The following is a 15,298-nucleotide window of genomic DNA, read 5'->3' on the forward strand; positions in this document are numbered from 1 at the left end:
AAGGCCAAGGCACGGGGGAGCACCAGACACCCTGTTTCTGTATGTGTTTATAATATTACATGATTTTAGATTTGACTTTAAAACTCCTTCTGCTCCTTTACATGATTAAAGTGAGTATGTCACTTTTTATGTTATTACCGTTAGCTGTACAAATAAGGATGAGCGTGCATGTTATCTTGCTTACAAATAACACCAAGAGAGAGAGAGAGAGAGAGAGAGAGAGAGAGAGAGAGAGAGAGAGAGAGAGAGAGAGAGAGAGAGAACATAAAAGAATCACTTTAATTTTCAAAAGAGTAGAAAAGAGGAGAAATGGGCATTTTACAGCCCGCTCGTAATCACCTTCCGCCCGCAAATGCGTTTCTACAACCGAGAAATACGCACCGGAGTGGGTGTGCGGGGGAGGAGGGGTTAAAGATTGGGAGGGTATAGATTGCAGACGGAGCAGTAGTGGGGTAGGCTGGATTGTGATAGCGACAGATGTCTAGAAAACTGCGAGGGGCACTCCTCAGTTCCACCACAGTCCGGAGAGCAGGGGCGGAATCTGCAGCTGTCACTCCAAAGGGTTACCTCCATTATCACATCCAGCCGGAGCCTGGAAAAGAAGCCCAAGTGATCACTCTCTGGACACACAGGTTGGTCTCATCGCAGCTTTGTTTTATTGGTTTTACTGTTTAGTTTCTCACTTGCAACAAGAAAGAAAGAAAGAAAGAAAGAAAGAAAGAAAGAAAGAAGCCTGTGAGGTGCAGCTTACCCATTGTTGTCTCTCTCTCTTTGCCTTTCTCATTTATACATTACAAGGTTGGATTTTTTTCCTTTTCCCATTTTCGGGGGGCTCAGTTTGATTTAGTGCGTCCTTCTGGGCAGCTGCGATGCGCTGCTTTCTTTCTTTCTTTCTTTCTTTCTTTCTTTTTTTTTTTCAAAGTAGGCCAGGCGATTAAAACCCTGGCATAAAGAAAGCGCATAACAAAGTTATGAAGTTGTGGCACTCATCAGGCAGCCTCTTAACACGTTATTGTGGTGAATTTCATTTTCTCTCCCATGTGAGTACGACATTTTCAAATACCCGTGAACAAAAAGGGCAGAGCCGCTGAGAGAGGCAGCGGTGGGTGGGTTGAAATGGGGGATGGAGACCCCTCTACAGCTTTTATCTCTCAAGTGTTCGTGGCCAGTGTATAGTGCAATTCTCCTGTATAGCAGCCTTGGCCTAAACTCTACACCGTAGTACAGATTTGCATCAGCGTTTTCTGCCAATTTTGCCCAACCCATTACTTCAGTCAGTAAGCAGCCTCGCTGCTGCTGAGGAATCCTCATCCTTTGTTACCGGCCGGCACATGCTGCTGTAGCCTGTTCTCCCTAATCTTACTGATTGTGCATAAGGCTTCATGTGTACTGTACGTTTGACTGGTTACTCAATTTGTCTTGGAAAAAATTGTCAGTACAAATTCACAATGCTTGGATGTCAGAATATTAGGTTTTCTCCTTAAACTGTGCGTTTTTTTGCTTTGTCTGATTTGGAGGCCGGTGACGCCAAGAGGCGAAAAAGATGCAAATAAGTACAGTATGATGAATATAAGTACAATTAGTTAGAAGTAAGCTCAAAAGTGGAATCAGGCTGACGCTGCTGTAAGAGCAGATTTAATGACTTATTTTTACTGCCGGACAGCTCATTAGACTGTTAATTGCTCTAATGGCTGCAGCCTATTCTGGTTTGTGGCGCATCCTGTCTTGATTGCTGCGTTGTAGCACTATGGACAGTTCCCACGTCGTTCGTATGCTGTCCTGCAAGGTAAAAGTCCTTTTGGACATAATAGAAAAAAACAAACCATGTTGTATTATATTTCCAGGGATAGCATCTGTCAAGCCAAAAAGGGCTGATCAGACTGTGGCATTAAAAATCTAAACCAGCAACCTCGACTCTGCAGAACCACGCGTTTAAGGGATCTCATATGTTGATTTATTCAGGGTCAGCTGAAATACAGTCAGTAAGATAAAGTTGAACTTGCAGTTCTCTATTCTGTCCCTGAAAGGAAGTCACATTCTGTGGCAATCACGAACTCTTCCTCTACAGCCACAACAGTCTTGTGACAGTAACACAAAGAGCTACATGCCTGTTGTAGGCCACATGTTTGCTCCATTCACAGAATGTGTCAGATTATTGGGGTTTACACTGATCTGGAAATCCATTCAGAATTCTGTATGTGAATGTAACTGCTGGCTCTAGATTACCTCTGTCTATGCACCTATAGAGACTCACTACACAATATAGTTTTTAGCTTGTCATGCTGACTGAAGAAAAGTGGTATGTCTACATCATAGATGAGTTGTGGGCTCTTTTGGCAATGAGCCTTTCCCCCAACATTCCTGAAAGGATAGAGAGTATGTGGGGTTGTCTGATCCCAGTAAGGTTCCCATGCATTTACACTTGTTTTGTAGCCAAACTATGTTTGGCAGCGAGCAGTTTCCTAATTGAACTTCTAGTTCACTTCAAGACAATAATATTCTCTCTGACCTCCTTTCTTACTGAACTCTGTTGTAACATTTGAGGACATTTTAGAAAGTTTTGCATAACACATTCCTAATGCTCACTGCATAAATTTTAACTACCTAAATAAACATGCACATGTGTAAATTAAGAGAATCATGTCTATGCTTGGGTAAAAAAGTGATTTGGTTGTTAGCACTGTTACCTCAAAACAAGAAGCTCCTTGGTTTGAGCTTAGTCAGCTGTGGCCTTTTAGTAAGGACTTTGCATGTTCTTCCCCATAAATATGATTCCCTGTAGGGATTAATGTTTGTCTATATATCTGTTCATGATTAAATTGATGGGGGAAATTTAACAATGTTTTGCCTCTCATTAAAAGACACCTTCATCTGTTTGTTCGTAGGAGACACCATGGGAGGCAAACTGAGCAAGAAAAGGAAGGGATATGATGTGAGTGACCCCAAAGGGACAAAGGATGAGACCACAGTGACAGCTGCAGGTGCAGAGTCTGCTAAAGCTGAGGCTGGAGCCCCTCCCACAGAAGTTGTGTTGACAGCTGAGGCAAACAATGTGGCAGCAGTAACTGAAGCTGCAAAAGCTCCAGAAGAGCCCAAATCTGCACCTCCAGAGGAACCAGCTGCAGGAGCAGAGGAGGCAGCTCCAGTGGCAGAAGAATCCATGGCAGCAGCAGAAAAGGTAGCTCCAGTAGCAGAACAACCACTTGCAGCAGTAGAAAAAACAGTTCCAGCAGCAGAGGAACCAGCGGCAGCAACAGAGGAACCAGGTCTAGCAGCAAAGGAGGAGGCTCAAGTAGCAGAAGAATCAGCTGCAGCAGCAGATGAACCAGCTCCAGAGGAGAAACCAGCTGCAGCAGCAGAGGAACCAGCTCCAGTCGAGGTGCCACTTGCAGCAGCAAAGGAACCAGTTGGAGTAGAGGAACCAGTTGCAACAGCAGAGGAATCAGCTCCAGTAGAGGTGCCAGTAGGAACAGAAGAGGAATCAGCTCCAGTAGAGGAACCAGCTGCAGCAGCAGATGAACCAGCTCCAACAACAGAGGAGTCAGCCCCAGTTGTAGAAGAACAAGCTCCAGTAGAGCTCCCAGAGGCCACTGCAGCTTCATCAGAAGAACTTGTGCCTGAACCGGAGTCTGCAGATCCACCTAAAGAGCTGCCTGTAGAAGAACCTGCTGCAACTGTAGAATCTGTGCCAGAGCCAGAGGTTGTTCTTGCCAGCACCGAGGAAGCACCCAAGGACCAAGAACCAGAGCCCATCACAAAGACTGTTACTGAGCCAGAAGCCACTGTGGAGGAGACAGTGCTGTCTGCTGCTGTCCCTGAACCCGAGCCAGTGTCTGAGCCAGCTGCAGAGCCTGTGCTGGAACAAGCCCCAGAACCAGAGCAAACCCTTGAGCCAGAGCAAGCATCAGAGCCAGAGCAGGAACCAGAGCCAGAACCTGAACCAGAGCAAGCCCCAGAACCAGAACTTGTACAATCACCAGAGCCAGAACCAGAGCAAGTACTGGAGCCAGAGCAGAAGGCTGATGCAGAAGAATCTGCAGCAGAGGAACAAGTAGAACAAGTTGAGCAAGAACCAATTGTAGCCACATCTGACATTACTGAACCCCAGACTGTGGAGAATGCAACAGAGGAGGTTCCCACTGAGCAGCCTGTAGAGGAGGAACCTGTTGCAACAGAAGCATCCAGCACTGAGGCAGCACCTGGGCCTGAAGCAGCAGAACCTGTCCCTGAGATTGTCATCTCAGAGTCCGTGTCTGCCAGTGAAATTACTGCTGAGTCCGATGAGGTACCCGAAGCATCTGTGGAAGAGGTGCCTTCCCAGGAGCCTGAGGCAGAAAGCAAGATTGAAAATGGGAATTTAGAGAGCCCTTCTGTTACAGAGGATGTGGCAGAAGTAGATGTACCTCCAGCTGTGAATGGGGAGTGCGCAAATTCTGCTGCCATGCAAACAGTGGAATGTGTTAATGGTAATGAAAAGCCAGAGGAGATGCCTATCAAGGAACAGAGTGACTTTGAACTGAAAAAGGATGTGAACCTGAGCGGGAATGTCCAGGAAGTTCCCGAAGCAGTCTCCGACATGGTGGAGGGTGTCGGCACTGAGGTCACCCAGGCGGTCTGAAAAGAAGCCATCTCTCAAATCAGAGTGAATTCAGCTTAATCTTGCGATGCGAGAAAGCCGTCAAGGTATCACAAAAACAGCTAGGCTTTCTGGAATGCTGTAACCACCGCAATGTCTGTAGTGGTAACTCAGGCAAAAGGATGTTTTCTTTTGAGTAACCAAAAATGAAATGCAACCACTTGGGGATAAAACAAGAGACAGACAGACAGACAGAGATAGGAAGTGCAGAGATGAGTTTGGAATTTGAGGTTCAGTGCAGACAGGCGGTGAAACTGGACAGCAGAGCAAAAATACTGGACAGTAAATGTGATATTAATGAATGAATTGAATAAATCTGTCTTTGTGTGTGAGCCTGTTGAATATTACAGTGGTTTATTGGAACAGCATCCATTATTAGTATGTTATCTGATTTAGAATGTCATATATCCTTTCTATTACTATATGCAGAGACCTGACATAAATGTTTTGGCCTTTTATAATAATGGTACCTGCGAGGACTGTTCATTTTGAATTGATTGTTCGGAATAGAGAATAAAAAGAGATTGTTATAGCCTACAGTGATCTTCTTTTCTTTTCATGCATTTATTGTACTTTAAGCTATGGGTCAGATGTTGCTATTAATGAATAAGGAAATCTTAACCCATTTCAAACCATAGAATGAGGGAATTAGTTTTTGTCGCTATAGTTGTAAGAGAAGCAGAGCAACGTTATTTGCACAACATCTAGCCTCTGTTAATATCAAACCACTTGTTGACATCCACTGCCACCACAGCTCATATCAGCCCGAGTGGGTTAGAGTTTGACTGATTATTCATATCTACGAAGAGCAATGTCCTTTCGGTCACTGGCCATGCTACAAATATTTTGATTGGTGGAACATGGCTGCCTATTGTATGCAGCCTGCGCGCCATGATTGGGCAAACAAAAGGACTTCCCTGTGATCAGAGAAATCAGTCAGTTTTCTGAGGTTTTCTTATTGTCCTCACCTTTTTCTCTCTCACATCGCTATGCCCATTGCTGGGGCTCGATGCCATAGCAGCACACCCTGCCAACATTTCACAGATCCATACCAGCAAGGGGAGCTGAAGGGGGGAGGGGCAGGAATGCTTGTGGGAGGCAGAGAAAAGGAAGAGGGGGAAGGGAGGGGTGTTCTGGGATGATGGCAAGTGCTATGATGCTGCACAGAGGAAATGAGGTTGTCAAAATAAGATACTCTCTCCTCTGGTTACAGACATTTACAGAATAGTTTACAGTCTGAAATTGAACAAGCTGTGGGGATTAGTACAGTTTGATGGTAATTGTTTTGACACCTATCTGATGCCTCCTTGTAGAATGCTGCCACGCCTGCTGCTCACGCTAATGTCTCAGAATAGAGGGGTTTTGTCGAGCAGGTGCTAAGGTGCCATCATTAACAAGAGGGAGTAAAGTAATATTTGTGTGTCTGTGCGTTTGCGTGTGTGTACATGCATGGACAGTGGGGAGGTCTGTATGCAAGTGCACGTGTGTGAGGTGGAGGGTGGACCTGAGTAGGGTATGGTCATCCAACCTTGAAACAACTACTGGACCATGGGTCAGAGCACAAGAGGAGATCTGATAGTGATAACGGGACCCTCCTACAGAAGTAGCTCCATAATGGGCCCATCCACATACCAGCTCTCTCTAGTTTCTTAAAAAAATACTCCAGCACCGCACATTTATGAAAGGAATGTTGTGGAGAGGGTTTGGGGGCCAGCAGGATGAACTCGTTGGCATGTTTTCATCTTTCTTGCTGAACAGTTTCATCAAAATGACTTTGTAGGCATGTGGGTTGCTGCCTTAAGTCGCTGGTTTGGAAACTATTTTATTGGAAAAAACAACATCAGCTTTCCAGAGAGATACTTATCTGATCTGAAGGTGCAGTACATGGTGCTCTAAAGTAATTTTTAAGAATGATGACAACAGTTGGCTTTGGTTTGACACAAAATCATTTTATATAAGGAGCAAAGTCTTACACTTTAATATGTATATGCCATCTTTGTCTGACAACCACAGCAACCCTGTATTGGGTACAAGCTTTAATTTCAAATCTCTAATAGGATAAACTTACAGGCCACCATTATTTATAGAACCACACTTCTGAAAAAAGTCAGTTTGGCAGCAACATGACCTGCTAACCTTCAGTGAACAATAGATATCTGGGGGTAGCACAATAAAAGGGGAGACCCTTTGAATGCAGCAGGGTCGCATTTGTAGGTGTTGTAATGGCGGAAACTTCATGACGAAATATCAGCACTGTTTAAAACAAAGAAATGTGTTGCCACAGCTATTTATTTAGCCAAAATTGCATGAATATAGCCATCACTGAAATCCTACTGGAGGTTCATCATTTCCCTGTTTCACTTTCCCTCACGTTTGTTCCCTTTTATGTGTGTGTTAGTGTCCGAGAACAGGGTCCTTGTCTTTTGCATCTTGATTTAAACACTGCCTTAAAGTTGCATAGTTGTGAAAGGCCAGCTGCACTGCCTGGTTACCCCAACACTATGCGCTCTATATGCAAGCTCCTGCACAAAGCTCAGACTGTGTTCCAGCTTCTTTTTTCCCTGTGTGAAGACCAGCCTGCAGGCTTTAGCCATCCCCGACTGATGCCTCTGAGAAGCAAAAGGAAAAAGAAAACGTGAACTAAATCCAAAGGCTATATTATGAGGAAATTCATGAGGCCCTGACCTACTAGGTCAAGTTTTTTTTTTTCTTGCTTGCTTTTGGTAGAGTATTGAAGACAGGGTCTAGAATTCACTGTTGATGGCTTTTTAACAAACTCATTCACATTCTGTGGGTTCTTTAATGGATGAATCATTGTTAATGTGTAAAATATGGGGGAAGATAAACATTAACAGATGACAAAGTCACACAATATCTTCAATGCGTTAAACACAGCTCATTATTGAATATTTCAAGTCCTTAAAAACTTAATTTCTTATCTATTCCCTATTGCTGCCCAAATGTGTGTCTACGTGGTACTATATGGAACCCTCAAAACATAACTGAAACTAAAAGAAGTAATGTCTATGGCATGTGATCTACTTTCAATCCCAATGCAATGCTTTGCATTTCAGGTGCAGAAATTACCGCCGTGCAACTCAAGATGATGATTATCAGTAAGTGTCTCAATTGACCTTTTTCACCTTTTTAAATCTGAGCCCAGCCCACTTCAAACCAGTGAGACTCAAAAAACAAAATAATTCTAACTGAGGCGTCTCACTCTGCACTGAACAGACTCTACCTCTTGACAAACCTTCCTTGGGCAATATTTAACATGACTGTATTTACACACCTTTCCCTATCTAGAGGGCTATTAGATTAAACAAATTCAATGCCCTGTGTACTTCTGGGAAGGAATCTTTTCGAGCTGTCTTGGTTTTTAACGTGATAACAAACAGGGAGGATGTGAGTGTATGAGGGAAGACTGCCCAGACTTTCTGATATAAGAGATGCTCTTTCCATTGCTCCATCCACTCAGCTGGCTGGGAAAAGAGTAAGAGTCAGGTCGCCAAATTACAGCAACAGCTGATCACTATTTATTATTCGACCAAGAGGGTGTCAGAGCAGAAGTACAGACGGGAAAACACGCTCAATTCTTGGCTAAAAACAAACAAGTCACTCTTCCCTTTTCACTTTCCCTCATCTCAGACAGAGACACGCGCACACACACACACACACAAAGAGACACACACATATCCAATGCTTTTATTATGATGGCTGTACAGAGACTTCCTCTTTTCCCCTTTATGTTCTCCAAAATGGTCAATCAGAGAAGATGCACCAAGTAACTGTTATGCTGAATGAGCAAGAGCCTTTTTTATGGATTCATCTCCTGGTTTAAACTGTGCCTGCACAAGTAAACCAGGATTTTTCTATTTTTCTGTGTGGGGTTAAATCTCTCTCTGTCTTTCTCTTTACTCTTGGTGTCTGTCTTGCACACATTATCAGCATTAGTCCCCTCGCCTTTCTCCTCTGGACCTGTAAATCTTTTTAGCCTCTTTATTGCTCTCTCTCTCTCTCTCTTGTTCTGGTTGTGGCCCAGCCTCCCATCCCTGAATCCATCCATCTGGACGTGTGTGCTAATGCTGTCATTGTATCAGGACGGGCAGAAGCCTATTAGACTGAGCCCAGTGGTAGTAAGAATCAATACTGATCCATAGGGTTCGTCTAATGGATGCTGAGAGTAGCAGTGATTCCCTTTTGTCTGCTCAAGGATCCCATCATCCTTAACTCCTCACACATGCGCACTCTCTCTCTCAACCACACACACACACACACACACACACACACAAAATGGGCAGCTGTAAAGTGCTCACTCAGCACAGCAGCTGCATCAGCAGAGTGAAAGAGAATAGAAATCAGTGTCTTTGTGTGTGTGTGTGTGTGTGTGTGTGTGTGTGTGTGTGTGTGTGTGTGGGTGGGTGATAGGCAAATGTGAACATTAGTATCTATGTAAACACAATCTACACACACACACACACACACACACACACACACACACACACACACACACATACACACACACACACACCTAGTACAGTTTCAACTAAAACTATCACAAAATTGTATTTAGGTTTTCACAAAAGGAAGCAAGTATCAGTGTGGATGTCATCTCAGTTTTCATTTTGGCTCAGCACCTGCTGAGATTTTCACTAGCCTGGCTGTTGCATCAGCAGCTATTCAATGTCACAGTGTTTGCTGGATAAAACCAAAATGAAAGTTGAGACAGTATCTACAACGACTACATCCATCATTCCTTGAAACTCAGATACAGTGGTTCTTTTTCACAGCAGACATTTTGACTTGACATAGCAGGAGGAGCACAGGTGTGGCTAAAAACATTAACAATGGCTCTGTTCTGTTAAAGTCTCACAGCAAGCCCTGACAGCGTGCCTCGCAACTACAAAATGCAGGGCATTGCATTATGGGATTGTTAGCAATACGTTTATTCAAGTAGTACAAAGTACACCAAAACATAAAACATATACAGACAAAATTATTTCAACAATATCAACAAATGCCATAAAGATAAAATTGAGTTTTTAAGATGAGCTGAGGGGCCCAGAGAGCAAAGGTTTGGACACCTTTACTGACAAGTCGAGACTTTGGAATCATTAGTAGGACTCTGCTCAAGCAGCAGTCAGAGTCTGAGCAGGAGCCTGACTGTTTGAGGTTTTAAAAACAAGCAGTAAAATCTTAAAATCCAATCTAAAACTCACAGGTAATCCCTGAAGGGCAGCAAGGATTGGTGTGATATGGTTGCTTCTAATATAGTAAATAAAAGGGGACCCAGAATAGATCCCTGGGAGACCCCACAAAAGGGAGGAGTGTGCGATCTCCGAGCATAACAGTGCACATGGCAGGGACCCTACTTTTTTTTGTTCCATTGCGGGATATTGTGAGGGAGCTATGGAGAGAATACAACTCACACTCAGAATTAGGACACTCAAATATAATCAGCTGCCCAAATCAGACGGTAAAGATAATGCATTCATTGCAGTCATTGCATTCATAGATCCTGGCATCGAAGCAGGTAGATGTGTTATTGTAAGCCTCGACAGCAGCGTACTTTATTCTTCAAATGTTGAGTTGGTCAGTTTCTGCATGTCACCATATATCAAATGCTCACGCTCGTGCTACCAATGCTCTTTTGAAATCATCCCCACAGCAAAGCAACAATGAATCCATACACAAAGTTTTACACTGAACACACACCTGTTATCTCAGCTTAGTCACTGAAGGAGAGGTTACCTACAGGGAGTGCATGAGCACAGAGTGTGTGTTTTAGATTAGAGATGGAAACTCATTCTGTGTGTGCAGTCACCTTGATCAAGCCTCCGGGCCCCGTAAGCTCCAAGGAAACATGCAGTGAGGAGTTCATTTCTCTCTGACTTCTTTAGCCTTCCTCTGGTGTGAGGTATACTCTGCTGTGTTGGACTCAAGCACTCACCTTAGTCCTTGTCATTTCTCGTCAATGAAGGAACGATGATACAACCGAACTCAGAAACAACAGAGCAGTTTATACTTGTTCGTGGACATTAATGGGGGCGATTCAGACAGCTGACAGAAACATTTGGAACAGCGTTACTTAGACTACAAGATAAAGTTTACTTGAAAACCAAACATTTTAGAGCAGAGCACAAAACACTGCTTTTCTGTGAGTCAACTGAGCACAAAGACGAGGAGGCAGAATTCAGTTTGCAACAAAAACAGAATGATAACGAAAAAAGATATGAAATGAAGTGGTTATGAAACCTGAAATATATAGGCTCTGTTTGCTTTAAATGAGAGCTGGAGCTACGGGAAATGCTTTTCATATCACACAAACTACTTTGTAAAAAAAGAAAATCAAGACAGAGAGCACTTTTGGCTGTTCTATTTTTATAAAAAGCATATACTAATACAGTATCTGTGCCCTTGTAACACAATTTCTATTGTAAATTATTTCAGCCCCAGCCACCATGGCTGCAGAGGATTGTCCATTGGGGAGGGATGACCTTCGCTGTGCCTCTGGTGACAGAGCTAAATCAAAGCTGCTGCTTGTTTAAGACAGCCACTGTACACTGGCTGTATGGCCCCTGGTGAATTATTTATGCATGAAATGAAATGACCTCTGGCACTTTGAAGACAGCAGGGATAGGGCAAGGACAAAACAGAGGGAGCAAATGGTAGGGGGGTAGCGGAGAGAAGGCAACAGAGACAATGGAGGGTTTTACTGTATGTTTGTGCATACATGAGATTTAAAGTCGGGGAAGATAGAAAAGGATGGAGAGAGAGAAACTGATGGTGGAACTCTCAGGAGAAGCCTGCAGGGGGTCATGTTTGACGTCTTTCTCAACCTGTTGGAGCAGCAACTCGCTCTCGGACTCTCAATCTCTAGTCCATCTTAATCCTAGCCAATATGACTTTCTGGAAAGTCAAGACATCTTTACGGGAGTGTTTCAACATGATGGCGTTGTACTAAGTTTGAGGTTAAGATTAGGTACGGAGGTCCAAACATGTAAGTGTGTGTGTGTGTGTGTGTGTGTGTGTGTGTGTGTGTGTGTGTTTGTGTTTGCTTACTTGCAAGCAGAGCAGTCAACTCTGCTAACATCCGTTTGAAAGCTTTTCAAGCAGGATATTCTGTTGTACAACACAAACACACACACACACACACAAACACAGACACACACATACACACAAATACCGATCAGTGTCCTTCCTCTTGCAAACTCTGTTCATGCGTGGTTATGCATTAGTGGTTAATGCTGAATGTCAGTCTTCAGTCAGTGCCAGTGCAAGACGTTCATATAGCTCAGTAAAAAGTATGGTCATGGGTCAGGCTGCTGGGTGAGTGTGTAAGTATCATAGACTGTAGAAAACAATGGACGTAGTTTCAGTGACACCACCCATAGTGCAGTCATTGTGAAGCTCAGTGTTGGTGGCTCTGGCCGTTGCCATCTTAGCAGTGGCCAACTCTGCCATATCCTGGCTTATCAAAAAATGGCCAAAGAGGTGGGGTCTATGGGGATTGACTTGCAATTGGAGCCAGCCTCAAGTGGTCATTCAAGGAACTGCAGGTTTTTTCACACTTCCACATTGGCTTCGTTTTTCAGCCCTGGAGGTTGCTGTTTTGATATTTGCCTTTGGCTCCAGATTCCTTCATTTGTGTCTCATACTGCCAGTCAACACTGACATTTTTATTATTTCACCTTGGCCATGATCTTCCCTTTCCCATGTGGTCAAGTAAACTGAATCATACATTAAATGCTGTTCATAAACATTTTAAGACTATCCTGTACTGTAACTGAAATAACACAATTTAATGTAGGTAACTAACGTATGTAACTAACATACTTAGTTTAACACACAACGTAATATTCTCTGAAACCTAACCAGGTTTTTTTTGCAAGCTTTATTACAGAGGGCCACTGACAAAGCGTCTGTATGTGACAAGCTGAGAGTGAGAACATGTTGGAATTTTACATGTAAAGTGTTTGACAGGGCAGATTTTAAAGACAACAAGCACCAAACACATTATTATAAGACAGGTAAGAGGTAGACTGACTGGTATGACAGCTTGAAATGCTAAATTCTTTAACAACACGCTCACATGCATAAACACACAAATGTTTGTGGGTTCAAAATGTGGTAAAAATATTTATTTAATGATGCAGAAAGCTATGGAAATTTTTTTAGGTGCAAAATAGGTGCACTTAATATTATACTCCAGCAGAGGCTATAGTATATTAGACACCGATGATCGTTCTATGGCAGGTAGATGCAAGTGTTTTTCTTAGCAGCCAGCTGGAAATAGCAGCTTAAAGCATCTGTCACCTACAGTCCAGCTGCTGCAGGCATGTGGGCAGCAGTCACGGACCTACACGAACATACCAGAAGGCCGTAAATTGTGGTAACATTTTACAAAATGCTGTATTTTGTTTGATTTACTCAACAAATTTCTTCACATTTTTGGCAAAATCTCACAAAGACACAGCAGCCCACACAATTGCACAACAGTGTGTTTGATCATACTGGTTGAGAAGTGCCAGCACTGCTTAAGACCTCCAGAAAGGCTCCATAAATGCATTCCAGAAAAGTTAGAACTGAATTGGCAAAAAAACCCCCCAACAACTTATGACTTAATATTTCTCCAACTGAATCCATGCATATCCTAATAAACCCAAATATTGTTTTACATCGGCTGCGGAGTGTTCTTTGTGTTCCTTTTGTCTTGGCCTGTCAACATTTGTTTAACCGTGGAGGAGTCTAAAGTGCTCTGGCAGATCGTCATCCCAGCTTTTCACGTCCAGTTATGTCAACAGAGAGGGAGAAAAGGAAAGAGAATAACTGGGATTTTTTTCTGTTCAAGTTAATAACAAGTAAGCATTTAGAACCCATTTAAACCATCAACCATTTCTGCATGTGGGGGAATTACATGTTTTAACTTCATAACCATAAACAGGAACATTGCAGACATTTTTTTTCTTACAGAACACAATGATCATTCGTAAAATAACACTAGTTCTCCTATCCAGCTAGGCTCCATGTGCATTATACTATGTTATGACAATGGGATTTCCCACATATGACCATTTATACCATTAACTGGCTTTTTCATTTGCTCAAGATGAGCAATCTGTGTATACTTTGTATACAAGACGAAATTCCAGCTATGTTTTCAGAATGAGGCAGGCAGGACTCATAAAAAAGGAATCCCACCAGCTTGGATACACAGCAGATACAGTTATAAACACAACCCACCCCAACACGCAAAACCAAACTGAGTTCACAGTCTTTTCGGCCTCACATTGCTTGGTATTATTCAAAATTTTATACATTAAATTCTATGTGCTCTTACACATACTTTATAATACGCTTCTAAACATTTTGTCTGCTCTTATGCACGTGTTCATGAAAGAGACCCTGAAGTGAAGGCAGTGGACAAAAGGACTGAGATGGAAAGTGTGGGAAGGGAGGGGTCTTATTGTATTAGAGTAACAAGGACTTCAAACTGGCCCCTCCTTCAGATGCGCTCGCAGAGAATCACTGGGCGAGTGCCGGGACCTCCTTCTGTCACTGACCCTCTGCACGCCTCATTAAATCCTTTAACTTTGTCAGATTCATTTCAACACACACACACGCACACATGCACACACAAACACACACACATATAATACACACATTGCCCTGTGCCTCCACCCACCATGATGCCCCTGGCCCACGGCACTGCCATATGTCCACCACAGAGGCCCTGGCAGCTCCTCTCTGCTTTGTACTGTCTGTGCACACACACTTCACCCTAATGTAAGTTGTGAGAAAGACCCTGCAGAATGACTGGCAGGCAAGTACAAAACACCCCGGGCTTTTGTGAAAGATGGTGATTCGGTTGATCCCACTGTTGCCTTACAGAAATGTTGCTCTAATAGGAATAGACATTATCAAGTGCAATCTGATAAAACACTGCTGTCCACTGGAAACCAACGTTTCATGTCAGTTATGGCAATTATCATTTTTCCACTTAAGTTAATGGATTACATATTCTCTTTTGGTTGGGACATCCCTGCTGGTTCTTATTTTCAGGCCAGTGCTTATTGCAAATAAAAACTTTTTTTTTTTAAAGAAAAATATTGGATGGTGAACAAAATAACAGCCCAGTTTTTCTTTTATTAAATCTAGTTTTAACCTGACAGCCCATCAACCGCACATTTTGTTTGTACTTGATGTTGTACTTTGATGTAATCTACGTCCAATTTCACCCTGTAAAAGGTGAGTTAACTTCTCACAATGCAGCTCACTTTTGTTTTACATAGAGAGAAATCAATGAACTTCCATATGTGGAATAGAAATGCTTGACAAGCCCTTGGCATTGCTGTAATGTGTAAGCCTCTGCCCCTCACTGAACCAGTTCTGCTGCCCTCTAATGTTACACCTTATGTGCAAGCTGTGTCTGCTCGGTTAGTGCGTGCAGCAGGTAATCATTTCACAGTGTTGGTTTTCCATCAGAGCAACCATTGACAAGTGCAGTAATGTATATTCTACTCAGGGGCTTGTTTTAAAGTGGCATGAAGTTACTTTTTTTTTTTAACAGTAACTTCATTCCACCTTAAACCCTGTGATTGGTTCAGGTTAATGGTTAGAAGCAAGGAGTCTGACACAAATGGCGGCAGTGTCAGATTTCAC

General features: G+C 43.0%; 1 protein-coding gene across 1 annotated transcript; it reads left to right on the plus strand.

The window, feature by feature from the left end:
• The first annotated feature begins 295 nt into the window (after positions 1 to 295).
• Positions 296 to 5,169, plus strand: LOC143320419 (uncharacterized). Its single transcript, XM_076730024.1, has 2 exons — positions 296 to 632; positions 2,886 to 5,169. The coding sequence occupies exon 2, from the start codon at positions 2,894 to 2,896 to the stop codon at positions 4,616 to 4,618; it is 1,725 nt and encodes a 574-aa protein (XP_076586139.1). The 5' UTR covers positions 296 to 632; positions 2,886 to 2,893; the 3' UTR covers positions 4,619 to 5,169.
• The last annotated feature ends 10,129 nt before the right edge of the window (positions 5,170 to 15,298 follow it).

The sequence above is a fragment of the Chaetodon auriga genome, chromosome 1, assembly GCF_051107435.1.
Source record: "Chaetodon auriga isolate fChaAug3 chromosome 1, fChaAug3.hap1, whole genome shotgun sequence".
NCBI classification, from domain to species: Eukaryota; Metazoa; Chordata; class Actinopteri; order Chaetodontiformes; family Chaetodontidae; genus Chaetodon; species Chaetodon auriga.